The sequence below is a fragment of the Megascapheus bottae genome, chromosome 25 (genome assembly GCF_031878675.1).
Source record: "Megascapheus bottae isolate mThoBot1 chromosome 25, mThoBot2.hap1, whole genome shotgun sequence".
In the NCBI taxonomy this organism is placed as follows: domain Eukaryota; kingdom Metazoa; phylum Chordata; class Mammalia; order Rodentia; family Geomyidae; genus Megascapheus; species Megascapheus bottae.
The window spans coordinates 18151152-18168257 of NC_143533.1; the positions used below are offsets into that span (position 1 = coordinate 18151152).

The 17106-nt window shown below is 41.0% G+C and overlaps 1 protein-coding gene across 3 annotated transcripts in view; it reads left to right on the top strand.

Annotated features, from left to right (window-relative positions):
• The first annotated feature begins 1661 nt into the window (after nucleotides 1-1661).
• Nucleotides 1662-17106, top strand: part of Secisbp2l (SECIS binding protein 2 like) — a 52079-nt gene continuing 36634 nt past the window's right edge. For all 3 annotated transcript variants that reach the window (XM_090358446.1, XM_090358444.1, XM_090358445.1), the window contains exons 1-3: nucleotides 1662-1880; nucleotides 11723-11901; nucleotides 14632-14956. In XM_090358446.1, the coding sequence (XP_090214572.1) occupies nucleotides 1857-1880; nucleotides 11723-11901; nucleotides 14632-14956 (528 nt within the window). In that variant the 5' untranslated portion in view covers nucleotides 1662-1856. The remainder of the gene's footprint in view (nucleotides 1881-11722; nucleotides 11902-14631; nucleotides 14957-17106) is intronic.

The window sequence follows — 17106 nt, forward strand, 5'->3', positions numbered from 1 at the left end:
TTAAATTTCTTCATTTCATTTCTCAGAAGAAAAAAGCAAAACAAATCCTGTGTCACATTTAGACTGTATTATGTTTTTGTTTTTTTTAATCCAGACAGTCTGAAAACTCAGAGTTCATGTTCTCTTTCAGTTGTGAAAGAAAGATAATCAACTGCTAGTTTACATAACCATACCATATAAATAGCTTTGCTTTTTTTTAAGCAATCCTAAATTCATTCAGCATTTTGTATCTTGTTTTAATAGACACTCAAGATCTAACATTACATTAAGTGCACATTTACAATATCCGTAAGTACATGTGTAACTGAAATGCAAGTGTATATGTAGCAGAACAAACTACATAAGTGGGAAATCATCATACACAACCATTCCTGGTTCTCCTTACAAAATTGACTCCACTGCCAGCTTTAATATTTTTTTTTCTTGCCAGTCCTGGTGCTTGAACTCAGGGCCGGAGCACAGTCCGTGGGCTTTTCCCAGGCTAGAGCTCTACCACTTGAGCCACAGCACCACTTCTGGCTTTTTCTTTGTACGTGGTACCAAGGAATCAAATCCGGGTCTTTGCGCATGCTAGGCAAGTACTCTCCTACTAGGCCCAACTCTTGGCCCAGCTCTGATATAATCCTTGTTGGCACAATATAGCTTCTTTCTGTAGCACCAATTGAAGTTACAGGCCAGCCTCATCATAGAGTCTTGTTTAAAATCAGTCAAAAAAACAAAAACTCCACATTGTTTTTTCTTTAGCACAATCCTGGGGCATGGACTGGGCACTGACTGTCCCTAAGCTTCTTTTGCTCAAAGCTAGTGTCACTTGAGCCACAGCTCCACTCCCTTGGAGTTTTTATTAAAATAAAACCAACAGAAAGGACCAAATCAGGCTGTATCTGATTTCCCAGAAGGATTTTTGCCATGTTAACAGAATGTCCAGTTTCAAAGCATTTTATCTTCAAGGAGGTAATGATGTGAAGATTAGAAGGAAGCCGTCTATTAGAGTATATAATTATCGTCTGGGTAGTGTTAAACAGATTCTAGATACAACTAGGATTCTAAGAGGGGCTGGACATTGAACTTAGAGGCGGGCCTGGAAAATACAATAATCAATACAAATTTATGGACCTTTTCAGATGTGTGGGCTTTTTTTTTTTTTTCATGATGACTACTCTTTGTGTGCAATTTTGTGTATGCATTTTTTTGGTCAAAATCCCATTCCATTGGTTTCTTTCTTTAAAAGTCCAGGTTCCCTTTATGGAGATCACATGAGCAAGGGCACACACACACACACACACACACACACACACACACACACACACACACGGCAGCTAAAAGCTCTTGCAACATCAATAAGAGGCGACTTTGGATCCTGCAGAGCTTCCTAATGTGGTTCAAGGCCCGCTTCCCCAAACCTGAACCTCTCCTGGCCTCAGCCAGCTCACAGCCCCGCACCGCCTCAGGCTGTTTAATTGGCCCCGCCCCCTGCCCCTCCCGCCGTTACCCCGCCTCCTTTCCCTTCCGCTCTCGCGGCTCCATTTCCGGCTTCGCTTCCCGCCCTTTCGAGCCTCGTCGGCTTCCGTCCCAGATGATCCCTCCCCAGGGCCGCTGCCGCCTCGCCGCCGCCTTCGCCGCCGCCGCCGCTGCTGCTGCTTTTACTGCGGCCGCCTCCACCTCCACCTCTCGGCGCCGCCGCCGCCTCCTCAGGCAGTGGCGTAGCCGGCTCGGTGCCGCGCGGCTTTTCAGAGAGTGACTGACGGAGGTCCGTCCTGGAGCTCAACCCTGGACCGGAGCGGGGGGCCATGGAGAAAGCGGCCCGGGGCGCCCCTCAGACCGACTAGCGCGGGCCTGACGCGACCGCAGGCGCCATGGACCGAGCCCCGGCTGAGCAGGTGACGCGGGCTGGGCCCCGGCTGGCGTTCGCGGGGGTCGCCGCTTGCCTCGCAGGCCGGGCCGGAGGCTCCGAGCGCGGCGGCGGCGGCGGTCCCCGGACGGCTCTGAGACGCCCCCACCCCTCCTTCAGCCCCGGGACCCCCGCGGCACCCCGTTCCCCAGCGTGGCTCCAGCTGCTGCCTCGGGCCGTCGCGTTGTCGGGGCGGCGGCGGCGGCGGCGGTGGTGGCTCCTCATATTTGTCTCCCCTCCCCAGGCCCCCAAGATGGGGGTTCACTGTGGCCTCGGCTCCCCCAGAGGGACCCCCAAGACGCCCAAGTTGTTCCGTGCCCTCCAGCACTCCTCATCCCCCCCCTTCTCCTCCCGCAGCCCCCCCTCCCCTTCAGTCCTGGAATGTGCTTTTTTTCGTTTGTTTTTTTTTTTTGTCAAGGTGGCGAAAGCTTTCCAAGATGAAGAGACCGGGTTGCTTTATTTATTTGTTTTTTTAAAGGACGAGAGTTCAGTTGTTTATTATTTAATTTGGTGCCGGTCCAGGGGCTTGCTCTTTTTTTTTTTTTTTTTAATGTGTGTATGTGCTCAAGGCCAGCGCTGTACCCCTTGAGCCACTCTTGGCTTTTTTTTTTTTTTTTTTGGATGACTCATTGGAGATGAGAGTCTCATGGACTTTCCTGTCCCGGGCTGTCTTTGAACGTCAATCCTCAGGTCTCAGCCTCCTGAGTAGTTAGGATTATGAGAGGTGTGTGTATGTGGAGGGGGGTGGGGTGGAGAGCCGCCGGCGCCTGGCTTTGTTTATCGGCTTGATACTGTTTTTGAAATGCCTTAGGGAAGCGTTCTTTTTAAAGAAATGATCGTTCCGGGGTTCCCCCCCCCCCCCGCTTGTCTTGGAGATGTTTTGTAAAAATTGTAATCAGCGGGGTTTTTTTTGTTATTGTTGCTGCTCCTCTTCCTCCTCCTCCTCCTCCTCTTCCTCCTCCTCCCCTTCCTCCTCCTCCTCCTCCTCCTCCTCCTCCTCCTCCTCCTCCTCCTCCTCCTCCTCCTCCTCCTCCTCCTCCTCCTCCTCTTCTTCTTCTTCTTCTTCTTCTTCTTCTTCTTCTTCTTCTTCTTCTTCTTCTTCTTCTTTCTTTTAATGGAGATTACATTTCTCTCAGAAGCTTGAGTTGAGTTCCTGCCCCATTCGTGTTCTGGTTGGTTGTGAATTGTGTTAGATTCTTGATTATCCGTGGTGCTGGGAGATAGGAATGATGACAGTGGAAAAAAACAACGTAGAATCATAGTCTGTACTCTTCCCCCTCCCCCTTCCCAAACGTTTTCCAGTGTTATGGTTACTGGGAAACAAATTGATTTGATGAAAACTTCAAATGTGATTACTGTCCATTCCCCTTTCCCAAGGCCATTTTTGTCCAAGGATGAATTAGGCAAATAGGTGAAAAGAAGAAAAAATACTGACTTTTCATACTAATTTACAAATGGCTAATTAGCACCTGAATAAAGACACCAAATTTCCCAAATTTGTATTTCTACATCTGATTTGGAAATCAGTCACTTTGCCATCAAAGCACAGCTTCCTACTTGTGTAGATATATATATATATATATATATTTTTTTTTTTTTTACACAGCCTTTCCCCTCTCCTCCTTCTTATTCCTTGATGCAGTCTTTTTATATTGCTCAAGCTGGGCTGGAACTCCTGGGTTCAAATGATCCTCCTGCCTCAAGCTTCCCAGAGTAGCTGCGATGAAGTCTGGTATAATGGGTACACAGCTACATACATCTTAATTTAAAGAAAAAAAGCCAAGTCAGAACATCCCCAACCCTTTCTGTGAATACAGCTTTGAAAACACCAATGAGTTTTTACTAAAGCAAAAGCGATATGGAGCCTTCTGGCTTTACCAGAGAATTCTATATGCAGTCTCTATTCAGTTATTTAAGAATTTTTATTTTGAAAGTATTTATCAAGAATACTCCAGATTTCAAAGCTTGACAAACAAATAGCAAATTTACTTGGACTATTTCCTTGTGTGTCACTAATGAAAGGTTGGACATCTTGTTCCTTCACTGAGGTGATCCAACTGTAACCAGTAATGCTACATATATATATGTATACTTAGGGTTACTTTCATCCTAGAAGAAACATAATTAATTAGATGATACCTTTCAGCATAGCAGTTTTTGTGTGAATATTTAAAGAGCAACATTAGCAAATTATTTAGACAGTTTTTCTCTCTCTTATCCCATCTCCTTCCACAAGCTATTATATTTTAGAAATTTAAGAACCTGAATAAAGCCATGGAGAAAGGTTTATACTGGAAGTTTTTTGTTGTTTTTTTCTTCCTTCCAGGACCTTTTGCCTCATCCCCAGCCTGACTGTAAATGGGAGAATAATTTGGAATGTCCCTACATTCTTGTGTTCTCAGAAAAACAGAGCTAGAAAAATAGTGCGTCTGCCTCATTATTGTATTAGGCAGCTAATTCGGGAATCTGGCTGGCCTGGAAAGAGTGTATTTCATTTTATGTATGCAAGACTCCTATTCTGAATTTACTCTCGAAGAGGTCTGTTTATTTTTCTCCCCTTTCCCTTTTTTTGTGGGGTCACATTTGAACTCAGGACCTCAAATGCTCTAGTATTTGAGCTATACCCCTTGCCCTTTTTTGCTTTAGTTATTTTGGGGAGAGGATATCACAGTTTTGCCTCTGGGCTGGTGGAGGACATCCATTCTCCTATATATTGCCTGGGATTATAGACAGGTGTTGGCTCTTACCTCTTGGCTAGGGATCCTCCTTCTCTCCCTTCCTCCCTTCCTTCCTCCCTTCCTTCCTCCCTCCCTTCCTCCCTCCCTTCCTTCCTCCCTTCCTTCCTCCCTTCCTCCCTTCCTCCCTTCCTCCCTTCCTCCCTTCTTCCCTTCCTCCCTTCCTCCCTTCCTCCCTTCCTCCCTTCCTCTCTTCCTCTTCCCTTCCTCCCTCCCTCCCTTCTTTCCTTCCTTCCTTCCTTCCTTCCTTCCTTCCTTCCTTCCTTCCTTCCTTCCTTCCTAGAATAGTAACTAATTTATTTACCATGTTTGTTTGGAATAATGCAATTTCAAGTTGCTTTTGATACAGTAGTTTACCATCTATTTTTTTCAAAAGCAATAATTATTTTTTTGTAGAAATCCAGTAATGTAGGATAAGTTATTTCTAAGGGAACTTCAGCATAAAGCAAGAAGTTTAGGGGTTTGGAAGACAGGGGTGGCCTCCAACTTGCTCTGTCCCACCATGGCACGGGGTTCATCATCTTGAAAGGGCCAAAGAACTATAGAACAGTAAAGAACAGTAGATGAGGTACTTAGGTCCCTCAGGTTTGCGGAGTTCCTTATTCTTTCTGTTCTACTACACAGCCATGCAATGGCTTTAGGTTATTTGAAATATGCTTTTATATTTTTACTACTGAGATGAGTTGATAGGTAAAAAGAATTAAAAAGCATATATGGTATGTTCTGAATTCCCATTTTTCCTTATTAAATGTTTTATTTTTTTCCTCTTTTTTTAAATTTAATTTAATTAATTAATTAATTTATTTTTGCCAGTCCTGGGCTTGGGCTTAAGGCTTGAGCACTGTCCTTGGACTTTCTCAAGGCTAGCACTCTACCACTTGAGCCTCAGCACCACTTCCGGCTTTTTGCTACGTATGTGGTAATGAGGAATCGAAGCCGGGTCTTTGTGCATGCTAGGCAAGCACTCTACCACTAGGCCAGACTCCCCGCCATATTTTTTTCCTCTTTAAACCTATGTTGGCTTATATTCAAAATTTCTGGAAATAGAGCAGTAAGTGTTATAGTGGTTCTTATAAGCTTATTCATATAATCTTGGTTATATATGTTGATCATTATCATACAAAAGTAAGTCACTGAGATGGGAATACATTGCTGGATGGATAGTGGTAATTGCGGTAATAACTGTGAAAGATGCTATGGGCAGAGGAGAATCTCAGGAGTATTCTCTTTCATCAGGACTTAAAACTGTTATTTTAATTTTCAGAGTTAGATGTTCTAAAAACAGTTACATTTTCTTTTTAAAAATTGTTCGAAAGGCTAAAAGAATGTAAATAATAAATTTTGGGATCTGTTTCATGCATGAAGTTTTAGTGTTTCTATTTTTAGGAGATAAAAAAGTTTTGTTACTTTATGGGCCAGGAGGTTGGTCTAGTGGTTAAAGTGCTTGCCTAGCATGCATGAAGACCCAGGTTCAATTCCTTGGTACCACAAACATAGAAAAAAGCCGGAAGTGGTGCTGAGGCTCAAGTGGTAGAGCTCTAGCCTTGAGAAAGTCCAAGGACAGTGCTCAGGCCCTGAGCTCAAGCCCAGGACTGGCAGAAAAAAAGAAAAAAAGAAGTTTTGTTATTTTAAAATATCAAAATGGTTTATAATACTCAAGCTTCACAGTTACATATTATAATAATTCAAATATTGGCTTAATTTTTAGGATATTAACATGAAAAAAATTTTAAGGAGTTTATTGGTTCTTCACATCTGTAATTCTTTATTTTTAATTTTTGATGCCAGTCCTGGGGTTGAACTCAGAGCCTAGGTGTTGTCCCTGAATTTTTGAGCTCTACCATTTTGAGTTGCAGCTCTTTTTTTTAACCTTTTTTTTGGGGGGGGGCAAGGGGATAGTTAATTGGAGATTTAAGTCTCACAAACTTTCCTGCTTCATCTGGCTGTGATCCTTAGACCTCAGCCTCCTGAGTAGCCGGGATTATAGGTGTGAGTCACCAGTACCTGGCTAGTATCTTTAATTCTTAGCAAAACAAATGTGTAATGAATATATGTGGTTTCTTGTGAGGTTGCTCACCAATAAGAAAGCAAAATTATTTGGCTTGTAACTTTCTTTTAAGTAGTTTCTAAAGTTTCTAAATAACACCTGGACTGCAAACTAAGTGCATAGTCAATTCTCCATATGCTCATGGAGAGAAAATAACATGTGGAAAATTAAAAAGACATTTTAAAGCTTTTAAGTTAAAGAGAAAAGGAGAAACACAGAATGTGGGTTATATAAAATATTTATATGATATTATAGAATGTAAAATACCATATGAAAATCTATGAGATAAGGCCGAAGCTATACGCCAAGGCAAATGCATGTCATAAATGCTTTCATTATTAAACAGCTTAAAAGGAAAATAAAATGACATAGTCAAGACAAGAAGTGTCTTGAGGGGGAGGGAGAAACTCCATTAAAGCAAGAAGAAAAACAAATAAAAACTGATATTAATGATCTCAAGACTGGGTTTTAGGAGAGTACTATTAGGGTTTTTTTTTTGCCAGTCCTAGGCTTAAGCTCAGGGCCTGAGCACTGTCCTTGGATTTTTCTCAAGGCTAGAGCTCTACCACTTGAGCCTCAGCACCACTTCCGGCTTTTTCTAAGTATGTGGTACCAGGGAATCGAACCTGGGTCTTTGTGCATGCTAGGCAAGCACTCTACCACTAGGCCAAACTCCTGGCCCCCACCATTAGGTTTTAAAAGGATTAAATTCAGTATCTCTCAGAAAAAGTGTAAAATTATGGATAGGGAAGCAAGTAGGCAGATTGTGTGAAAATGCCCCCTCCCCCTTTACTGTGTTTACTGAAGTCTTGTAAAACTTGTAGCCAGTACAGTCCAGTAAGTACAGCCAGCAGGTATCTTCAACAATCATCTTTTTTTTTTTCCCCAGAAGGCATTTGTTTTACCTGTGGCCAAGGGTTATAAAATATCTTGACATTTTTCCTTACCAAAGACTATAGAGGGCCTTCAGGATCCTGTGTTCTCTGTGGGTGTATGGTACATACTCTGAAGTTGCACTGTGGGAGAATGTCTCATTATGTTCTGCTTCAGTTTTTATCTTAAGTGGGTGTCATTTTTCTGTTGCTTAATCTAGGACAATTATTTGCATTCTCCTGAAGGCTCTTTCTCCAGCTTGAGTGAATTCTCTGCTGGTTTGTGCTTCCCAGGAATGGTTTATCCATTGTCATAAGCTGCTTTGTGTACAGGGCCTTTGAGAACACCACCTCTTCATATGTAATTTGCGGAACTCTATAGGCTCCCTGATCTGCCTGCGCTTGTATAATAAACTCTTAAAGCAAGATTGAAAAAAAAATCATGTTCTGATAACTTATCTTTCTAGACTATTCAAATATATTTTGTCTACTGGTATTTGATGAAATATATATATATATATATAATTAAAAATTGAGTGAAACTGCTTGAGTTTTTTTCAAACAGGTTTCTGGAAGTGCTACAGCTTTTCCTTAATTTGGGAAATTTAGAAATAATTTCTGAAAGATAAAGTCACTATTACACTGTAGATAGTTGGATTTATTTATTCATCTATTTATTTTCCAGGCTTGGGGCTTGAACTTGGGGCCTAAGCTTTATCAAGGCTAGAGCTCTATCACTTGAGCCAGAGCACCACTTCTGGCTTTTTCTATGTATGTGGTACCAAGGAATTGAACCCAGGTCTTCGTGCATGCTAGGCAAGCACTCTACCACTAGGCCAAACTCCCAGCTCAGTTGGATTTTTTTGGAATAGGTAATCGTACAAGAATGAATGGAGGGCCGAGAGTTTGGCCTAGTGGTTAAAGTGCTTGCCTAGCATGCATGAAGACCTGGGTTCGATTCCTCGGTACCACATACATAGAAAAAAGCCAGAAGTGGTGCTGAGGCTCAAGTGGTAGAGCTCTAGCCTTGAGAAAGTCCAAGGACAGTGCTCAGGCCCTGAGCTCAAGCCCAGGACTGGCAAATAAAAAACAAAAAAAACAAGAATGAATGGAGGGGCAGGGAGTTTGGCCTAGTGGTAGTGTGCTTGCCTAGCATGCACGAAAACCCGGGTTCAATTCCTCAGTACCATATACATAGAAAAAAAAGCCAGAAGTGGTGCTGAGGCTCAAGTGGTAGAGCTCTAGCCTTGAGAAAGTCCAAGGACAGTGCTCAGGCCCTGAGCTCAAGCCCAGGACTGGCAAAAAAAAAAAAAAAAAGAGTGAATGGACCGTATTCTATGTGATAAGTTTATACATATCCCATGATTGTATTCCTAAGGAGACAACTGTCATAAAATTCAGGATCCTTTTTAAAAAAAAAAAATATATATATATATATATCATGACAAAGAATATAAAGTAAAGCATGGAAATTCACAATGAGGAGTGACACTGAATAAAGTAATTAATTAAAAATATTTTATTATCCAAGTCATTTTCCTTTGATTTCTAGGCTAATATTAAAATAGTTCTAGAAGCTATTGTTTGCCTAATATAAGTTTTATTATGTGGAATTTTAAGACGTGCTTGGAGTGTTACCATTGTCATTTGGGTCTGAAAGTAACAGGTGTATATATGTGCTATATGATTGATTCAGCAGGCCTCAGTCACAATAAACAGCTTGAAGCTATGCACAACAGTAACTGTTGGAGAGAGTTTGTCAGTCTGTTCCTGCTAGTGACATCTTCTGTCTGTACAGCTATTGACTAATGCAGCTTCTCTTTATTTGCTAAAAACAAAAGCTCACTTCAGTGATTGGGAGTTTTATTGTGGAACTTTGCTCTCTAGAATTGCACTGAGAATCAAAACCAATGCATACTTTCAAGATCTGTGCCTCATATACATACAGACATGAATTCTAAATTACTTATGACACTTTTTTTTTTTTTTTTTTGCCAGTCTTGGGCTTGAGCTCAGGGCCTGAGCACTGTCCTTGGACTTTCTCAAGGCTAGAGCTCTACCACTTGAGCCTCAGCACCACCTTCCGGCTTTTTTCTATGTATGTGGTACGAAGGAATTGAACCCGGGTCTTCGTGCATGCTAGGCAAGCACTTTAACCACTAGGCCAAACTCCCGGCCCACTTATGACACTTTTGAACAATAGGTTGCCTAAGTTCATCTAAATTTTTCTATGAAGTACAAGTGAAACTGGACCTAAAAGTTCGTTGCAGCTTTTTCGTTTTGGTCACTTATGGGGCTTGAACTCAGGGTCTGGAAAACATCTAAAGGTGGTTTTTGTTTTTGTTTTGTCTTTGTGTGCTGTACTGTCCTTGAGTTTTTGTGCTCAAGGCTAGTGTTGTCCCACTTGAGCCACAGTTCCACTTCTGGCATTTTTTTGATAGTTAGTTGGAGATAAGAGTGTTAAGTACTTTCCTGCCTGGGTTGGCTTCAAACTATAATCCTCAGATGTCAGTCTCCTGAGTTGCTAGAATTATAGGTATGAACCACCTGCACCTGCCAGGAGAGAAATTTATCAGACACCCCAGAAGCTTACTTAGTGCCTCTTCCTAAGAGAAATTCCAATCCTGGTATTTATGCATCTTAGGTACTTTATATTTATATTTGTCAATACTGTAGCTTTATGTTAGTTTAGTATGTGTAGATTTATTGTTATAAGATACAGAACTATGGGCCTGGAGTTTGGCCTAGTGGTTAAAGTGCTTGCCTAGCATGCACGAAGACCCAGGTTCAATTCCTTGGTACCACATACATAGAAAAAAGCTGGAAGTGGTGCTGAGGCTCAAGTGGTAGAGCTCTAGCCTTGAGAAAGTCCAAGGACAGTGCTCAAGCCCTGAGCTCAAGCCCAGGACTGGCAAAAAAAAAAAAAAAAATAAGATACAGAACTAGCCTCTCTTCCCCACCCTCCCCCCCCAAAAAGAAAAGATACAGAGAATGAGTACATTTTATGGATTAGTTTGTTCAAGTGTCTGCTGGGAATCTGAAGATCTCAATTTTTTCTTCAGTTTAACTGTGAATTTTCCCCTGTATGTTAAATATTTTCTTCTTAGACATTTTCCTTCCTTTTGATTTAACAGTACTAATCTAATTTCCTGAAACTGACAGAAATAGACTATTTTCTTGACTATTGGAATAAATATAATTATTCAAATCTCTGCTTAATGATTTTTCCCATAACAAAATTAGTTAAAAGCATATTGTTTTGTGTGTAGAGCTGGCTTTCTTACTACCACTTTATTTTTAGTTGCTGAGGTATGACTTCCTTCTGCTCTTGATTGCTTTAACAGTTTTGATTATGTAAGGAACTATTTCATTGAAATGTCACATTTAACAGGTTCTTATTTTATTAATGACTCATTTTATTAATGACTTTGTTTAAAGAACTTCATTAGTACGTTTGTATGTATGCATGTATGCATGTATATATGTATGTATGTATGTATTTGTGAGTTCTGGGGCTTGAACTCGGCCTGGGAGCTGCCCCTGGGCTCCTTTTTGCTCTGGCTAGTGCTTTATCACTTGAGTCATAGGGCCACTTCCAGCTTTTTCTGTGATAAATTGTTGATGAGAGTCTCATCAAGTTTCCAGCCTAGGCTGGGTTTGTATTGTGATCCTCAGATCTCAGCCCTTCTTTTTCTTCTTTTCTTTTAATTTTTCTTTTTTCTTTTTGTCAGTCTTGTGGCTTGAACTTTGGGCTTGGGTGCTGTCCCTGAGCTCTTGAGCTCAAGGCTAATGCCCTATCCCTTGAGCCACAGTGCCACTTACGGTTTTCTAGTGGGTAATTGGTGATAAGAGTCTCACAATTGTTAGGTCTTTAGTGCATCAGCTGGCTTTGGTCTTTAGTGCCCAGGCTGGTTTTGAACAGTGATTCTCAGATCTCAGCCTCCTGACTAGCTAGGATTACAGACATGAGCCACCCCACCTGGCTTCAGATCTCAGCCTTCTGAGTACTAGGATTACAGATAAGAGCCACTAGCTTCACTTATTTTAAAATGATATTGCTGCTCTTTTTGGAGGTTTTGTGAACATTGAGAAGAGACCTCACTATTATTTGTAAAGATGATTGTTGTTATGTCTCTATTTGCTTGCTAATTAAATGCATTTCATTTTCCCTTTGAAGAATGTTAAGCTTTCAGCTGAAGTAGAGCCATTTATTCCCCAGAAGAAGAATCCCGATACCTTTGTGATTCCTATGGCTCTCCCAAATGAGAATGGAAGCGTTTCTGGTGTAGAACCAACTCCAATTCCCAGCTACCTGATTACTTGCTATCCATTTGTTCAGGAAAACCAATCCAATAGGTAATTTCTTTATTGTTTTCTTCATTGTGTATATGTGGGATGGGAGCTATATAGAACTTGGCAAAGCACATTTACTTTCTTTTTTAACATTAATCATTTATCTGTTTATTTGTTAAGATGGGAAAGTAAAACCAAATGATATAGAAACTTGAAAAATTGTTATCCTGGATTATTTTTTCATTCTTTCTTAGAGGAGATGTAATTTTAAGAACATGCAACTTTATTAAATTATTAAATTTCTCTAAAATAAATTGATCCAAAGGGAATAGTGAAATTTTTTATGGTAAACTTTTATTTATTTATTATTATTATTATTATTTTGCCAGTCCTAGGCTTGAGCTCAGGGACCTTGGGCTTTCTCAAGGCTAGAGCTCTACTACTTTTGCCACCACACGCTTCCGGCTTTTTATATGTACCTGGTGCTGAGGAATCGAACCCTGGTCTTCATGCATGCTAGGCAAGCACTCTACCACTAGGCCAAACTCCCGATGCCAAAAGTGAAATGTTCAAAACCCCATTTTTGAGATTTGATGTTTAATCTCTTCTGGTGTAAGAAGAAAACACCAAGGGATTTTTTTCGTTTTTTTTTTTTTCATTTTGCTTTCTCCTGTTCTATTTTTTTTTTTTTTTTTGCCAGTCCTGGGCTTGAGCTCAGGGCCTGAGCACTGTCCTTGGGTTTTCTCAAGGCTAGAGCTCTACCACTTGAGCCTCAGCACCACCTCCGGCTTTTTTTTATGTATGTGGTACCGAGGAATCGAACCCGGGTCTTCATGCATGCTAGGCAAGCACTTTAACCACTAGGCCAAACTCCCGGCCCAATTTTTTCGTTTTGTTTTAAATTTAAGTTCCACTTTTTTATTAAGGAATTTATTAACATTGATTTTTACATCATATTTTAAATGATGTGTTTAATAAGCAAGTATTCAAGAAGGGAATCTCTATATGTAATCACTGGCGCTTAGATTTTTAGAATATAGTTAAAATTAGGCTGAGAGACCAAGGGATAGTTTTAACTGAACCTTTCATGGTAGGCAGCATGTATTCTAGATTACCTAGTGCCTGTGTTGTAGTCACAGGGGGACTTAACAAAGTGCCTACAGTTCAAACAGGTATATGACAAAGTTACCACAAAGTGGTAAATTGTGATAATCATGTCATGATACTTTACTGGCCTTACTGTAGACTGAGTGATTGGCATTCATTGTTATAGTTAATTTCATTGGTTTGTGGAAGTATTTTCAGTCTTTCCCAAGTTTTTTTTTTTTTTTTTCTTCTAGTCCTGGGAATTGAACTCAGGGCCTGAGCACTGTCCATGGGTTTTCTCAAGGCTAGAGCTCTACCACTTGAGCCACAGCACCACTTCCAGCTTTTCTCTTGTTTGTGGTACCGAGGAATTGAACCCGGGTCTTCATGCATGCTAGGCAAGCTCGCTGTCACTAGGCTAAGCTCCCAACCCTTTCCCAAGTTTTATCACATATAAAAAAAGAGTAGCTCGGTCTGGGAGTTTGGCCTAGTGGTAGAGTGCTTGCCTAGCATGCATGAAGACCCAGGTTTGATTCCTTAGTACCACATACATAGAAAAAAGTCAGGAGTAGTGCTGTGACTCAAGCGGTAGAGCTCTGGCCTTGAGAAAGTCCAAGGACAGTGCCCAGGCCCTGAGCCTAAGCCCAGGACTGGCCAAAAAAAAAAAAAAAAAAGAGTGCTAGCCTTGAGTACAAAGAGGCTCAAAGACAGCACCCAGGCCCTGAGTTCAAGCCCCACAACGGATCCTTCTTCCCCCCCCCCAAAAAAAAGGGAAAGAATGTGCAAGGTGATTAATAGCCTTAGCTCAGTAATAGTTTTCTATTGGACAGAATGGTCAAATGTGCATTGTGATAAATTTGCTTTCTTGCCTTGTGTAATCTTTGAGAATTCATAAGTAAATCAGTGTTAAATTTTAAAATATTAATAAAAATTGTGGCAAACATCCATTTTTCTCCCTCATCCTAGAAGCAACTGAGAAAAAGCTCTAAGTTTCAACCTCCCTACTCCCGTTAGGAACCTTTGGTGAGGGGCTGCAGTGACAGAACTATTGCTGGGCTCTGTAGGAGCTACATTAGAGGAAATGTAATGATGAGGACAGGAACCTGTGGAGGCACTTGCCCCTTATCTTTTTCTTGGTCTTCTTGATGCCTAGAAGAAAAGCCAGGAAAAGTACAGCCCTTAGCCTGGTGGATAGGGGAGTATGAGAGAGGAGGAGAAAGAGGCCCTAGAGCCAAGCTGAAGAGTGAGGAGTGGAGCAAATCACCCTATGTGATTCCTCGCTGCTCCTCTTACTTTGCTGTCTGCAGAGTCTCCCAGGGCTGTAGGTATTGCTGAGAACTTTGGACTACCATGTTTGCAGACCCAGCCCCTAAGTGCTTTACACTTGTAGGCAGAAATTTCTTGAAGAGATTGAAAACAGGGTTACAAACCATAATGGTTATAAATAATAATGTAGGATGCCTTAAAACTATGACACTGGGTGCTTTAATCCTGTCATTTAAATTATTATCACTGATACATCATGATCTCTAATTGTAGCAAAGAAATTTGTAAGATGATATTGTTTGTCCCCTTTCCTGGAATTATTTTGAGGCCACTGTCCTGTACTTTTTTTTTTTTTCTCATTAAGAAGAGATAAGAGATTTTACTGTGACATTGTTTCGACTTGTTAATATCTTTTTTTAAAATTGTTATTTGATTTTTCAGACAATTTCCTTTATATAATAATGATCTACGATGGCAACAACCCAATCCAAACCCTACTGGACCATACCTTGCCTACCCTATCATATCTGCTCAGCCACCCGTTTCTGCAGAGTATACATATTACCAGCTGATGCCAGCACCCTGTGCCCAAGTTATGGGTTTCTATCATCCTTTTCCTACTCCATACTCTAGCACCTTTCAGGCTGCAAGTACTGTCAGTGCAGTAGCCACTGAATGCCCTGAGCGTCCCAGTCAGCTCGGGCAGGTCTTCCCACTGTCCACTCATCGAACCAGAAACACTAACAGAGGACCAGTAGCACCAAAAGTAAGTGATTATCTTTGATGTTTTTGTTGTTAGTACTAGCATAGTTTTCTGCTTGTGTTGATGGGCCTTGACTTGCTGAGTCCTCTACATACTTTTCATTCACTGATTTAAAAAAATGTCAAAGGCATACAGTTAAAAAGCTTCATTTTTCCTGTGATGATTTTTAGTGTTCCTCCCCCATGGTTGATGATATATTTACAATTTGTTTTCATTGCCTCAAGAGAGTTTGATATAAGCTTAAGGCATAATTTTCAAATTATTTTAATCTTGTGATAATAGTTGTATAGTGACACACCAACATTGACAAGTGGGTCCGATCTACCATTCAGATTCACTATTTCTATTCTGTGAATTTTTAGTAGCAGTCACACTTTGTCATTTAAGAAGCGCTTTATTATTTATATTGTTTTTATTTATTTCTATTATTTGACCAGCTACTTGACTAAGATAGGGAGGAAGGGAAAGAGGGAGAGAGGAAAGGAGAAAGAAAACAAAAGTCCTGAAATCACAAGAGAAATCAGGCTATTCTAGGTTGGTTTTCTATTGGCATTAATAAGAAGATCCAAAAATCTTTAGTCACAATTTTCATTTCTTGAGTTTAATTTTTGTGTCTTTAAAGTCAATTTGTCTTTTAAAAAAATGGACACTTTGGGTTGGGACTTTGGCATAGTGGTAGAGGGATTGCCTAGCATGCACAAAGACCTGGATTCGATTCTTCTGTACCACATACTTAGAAAAAGCCAGAAGTGGTGCTGTGGCTTACCTGGTAAAGCAGTAGCCTTGAGAATAGCCCAAGAACAGTGCTCAGTCCCTGAGTTCAAGCCCCAGGACTGCAACAAAGGAGATGTCTTAATCATTATACAGTCTACACATGCCCTTGAAGAAAAAGAAAGAAAGAAAAAAACCCAGGGAAGGATTCGTTTAAGAGACAGTAGAAATATACATATAGGTTTGTAGTCCATCATCTTACACACACAACAAAATGGCAGAACCTCAGATTTGCCTGAATGATGTCCCAAATCCTAGCCTAATGATACTCATGAATGCCATGATAGTAACGAAATGGAACCTTTCTCTTTTTTTTTTTTGAGGGTCATGGGGCTTGAACTTGGCCTGGGCCCTCTTCCTGAGCTCTTCAGCTTAAGGCTACTGCCCTACCCTGGAGCCAAGCCCCACTTCCCATTTTCTAGAGATTAATTGGAGATAAGAATCTTAGGGGGCCAGGAGTTTGGCCTAGTGGTTAAAGTGCTTGCCTAGCATGCATAGAGACCCGGGTTCGATTCCTCGGTACCACATATAGGAAAAAGCCAGAAGTGGTGCTGAGGCTCAAGTGGTAGAGCCTTGAGAAAGTCCAAGGACAGTGCTCAGGCCCTGAGCTCAAGCCCAGGACTGGCAAAAAAAAAAAAAAAAAGAATCTTAGGTTCTTTTGTGCCTGGGCTGACTTTGAATCTTGATCCTCAGATCTCAGCCTCCTAAGTAGCTCGGATTACAGGCATGAGCTACTTTGCCCACAAATGGAACCTTTGTTATTGGCTCCACTTTTGTGGTAGTTAACACACCTCTTCCTTGTCAGCCCTTTGAGCTGACAAGGCATGTCTTATGACTGTCATCATCTTTCTCCAGATCTCTTAGCCCAGCTTCTTCAGTGAAAAGTTCACCTCTTCTGACATTATGTTTACAAAGTCAACCACAAGCAGCAGAGGTTAATTTGAAAAGCTTTACGTTTTGTTTGTGAAAACACTTTGGATCAAGGAAATACCTTTTGGGACTTGTAAGAATGAAAGGAATTAAACATTGAAAATAAGATAGTATGATAAAATTTCCAGATGTTGAAAGAACATTTCTCAGAATGTTTCCAGCAGTTCTAATTTAGGAAGTTAAATCAGTAACATTTAGTGTTCTGTTATGAAAATTATGATTAAGCAATCCAGTCATGATTTTTTTTCTGGTAGTGGAGTTTGATGTCTGTTGACTGTCTGTGGTGGGGTTTGAGCTTCCAGCCCTGGTACTGTCCCTGAGTTCTTTTGCTCCAGGCTAGTGCTCTACCGTTTTAAGCCACAGTGCCACTTCGGGTTTTCTGCTGATTAATTGGAGATGAGTCTCACAAACTTTCCCTACCCAAGCATGCTTTGAACTGTGAACCTCAGATC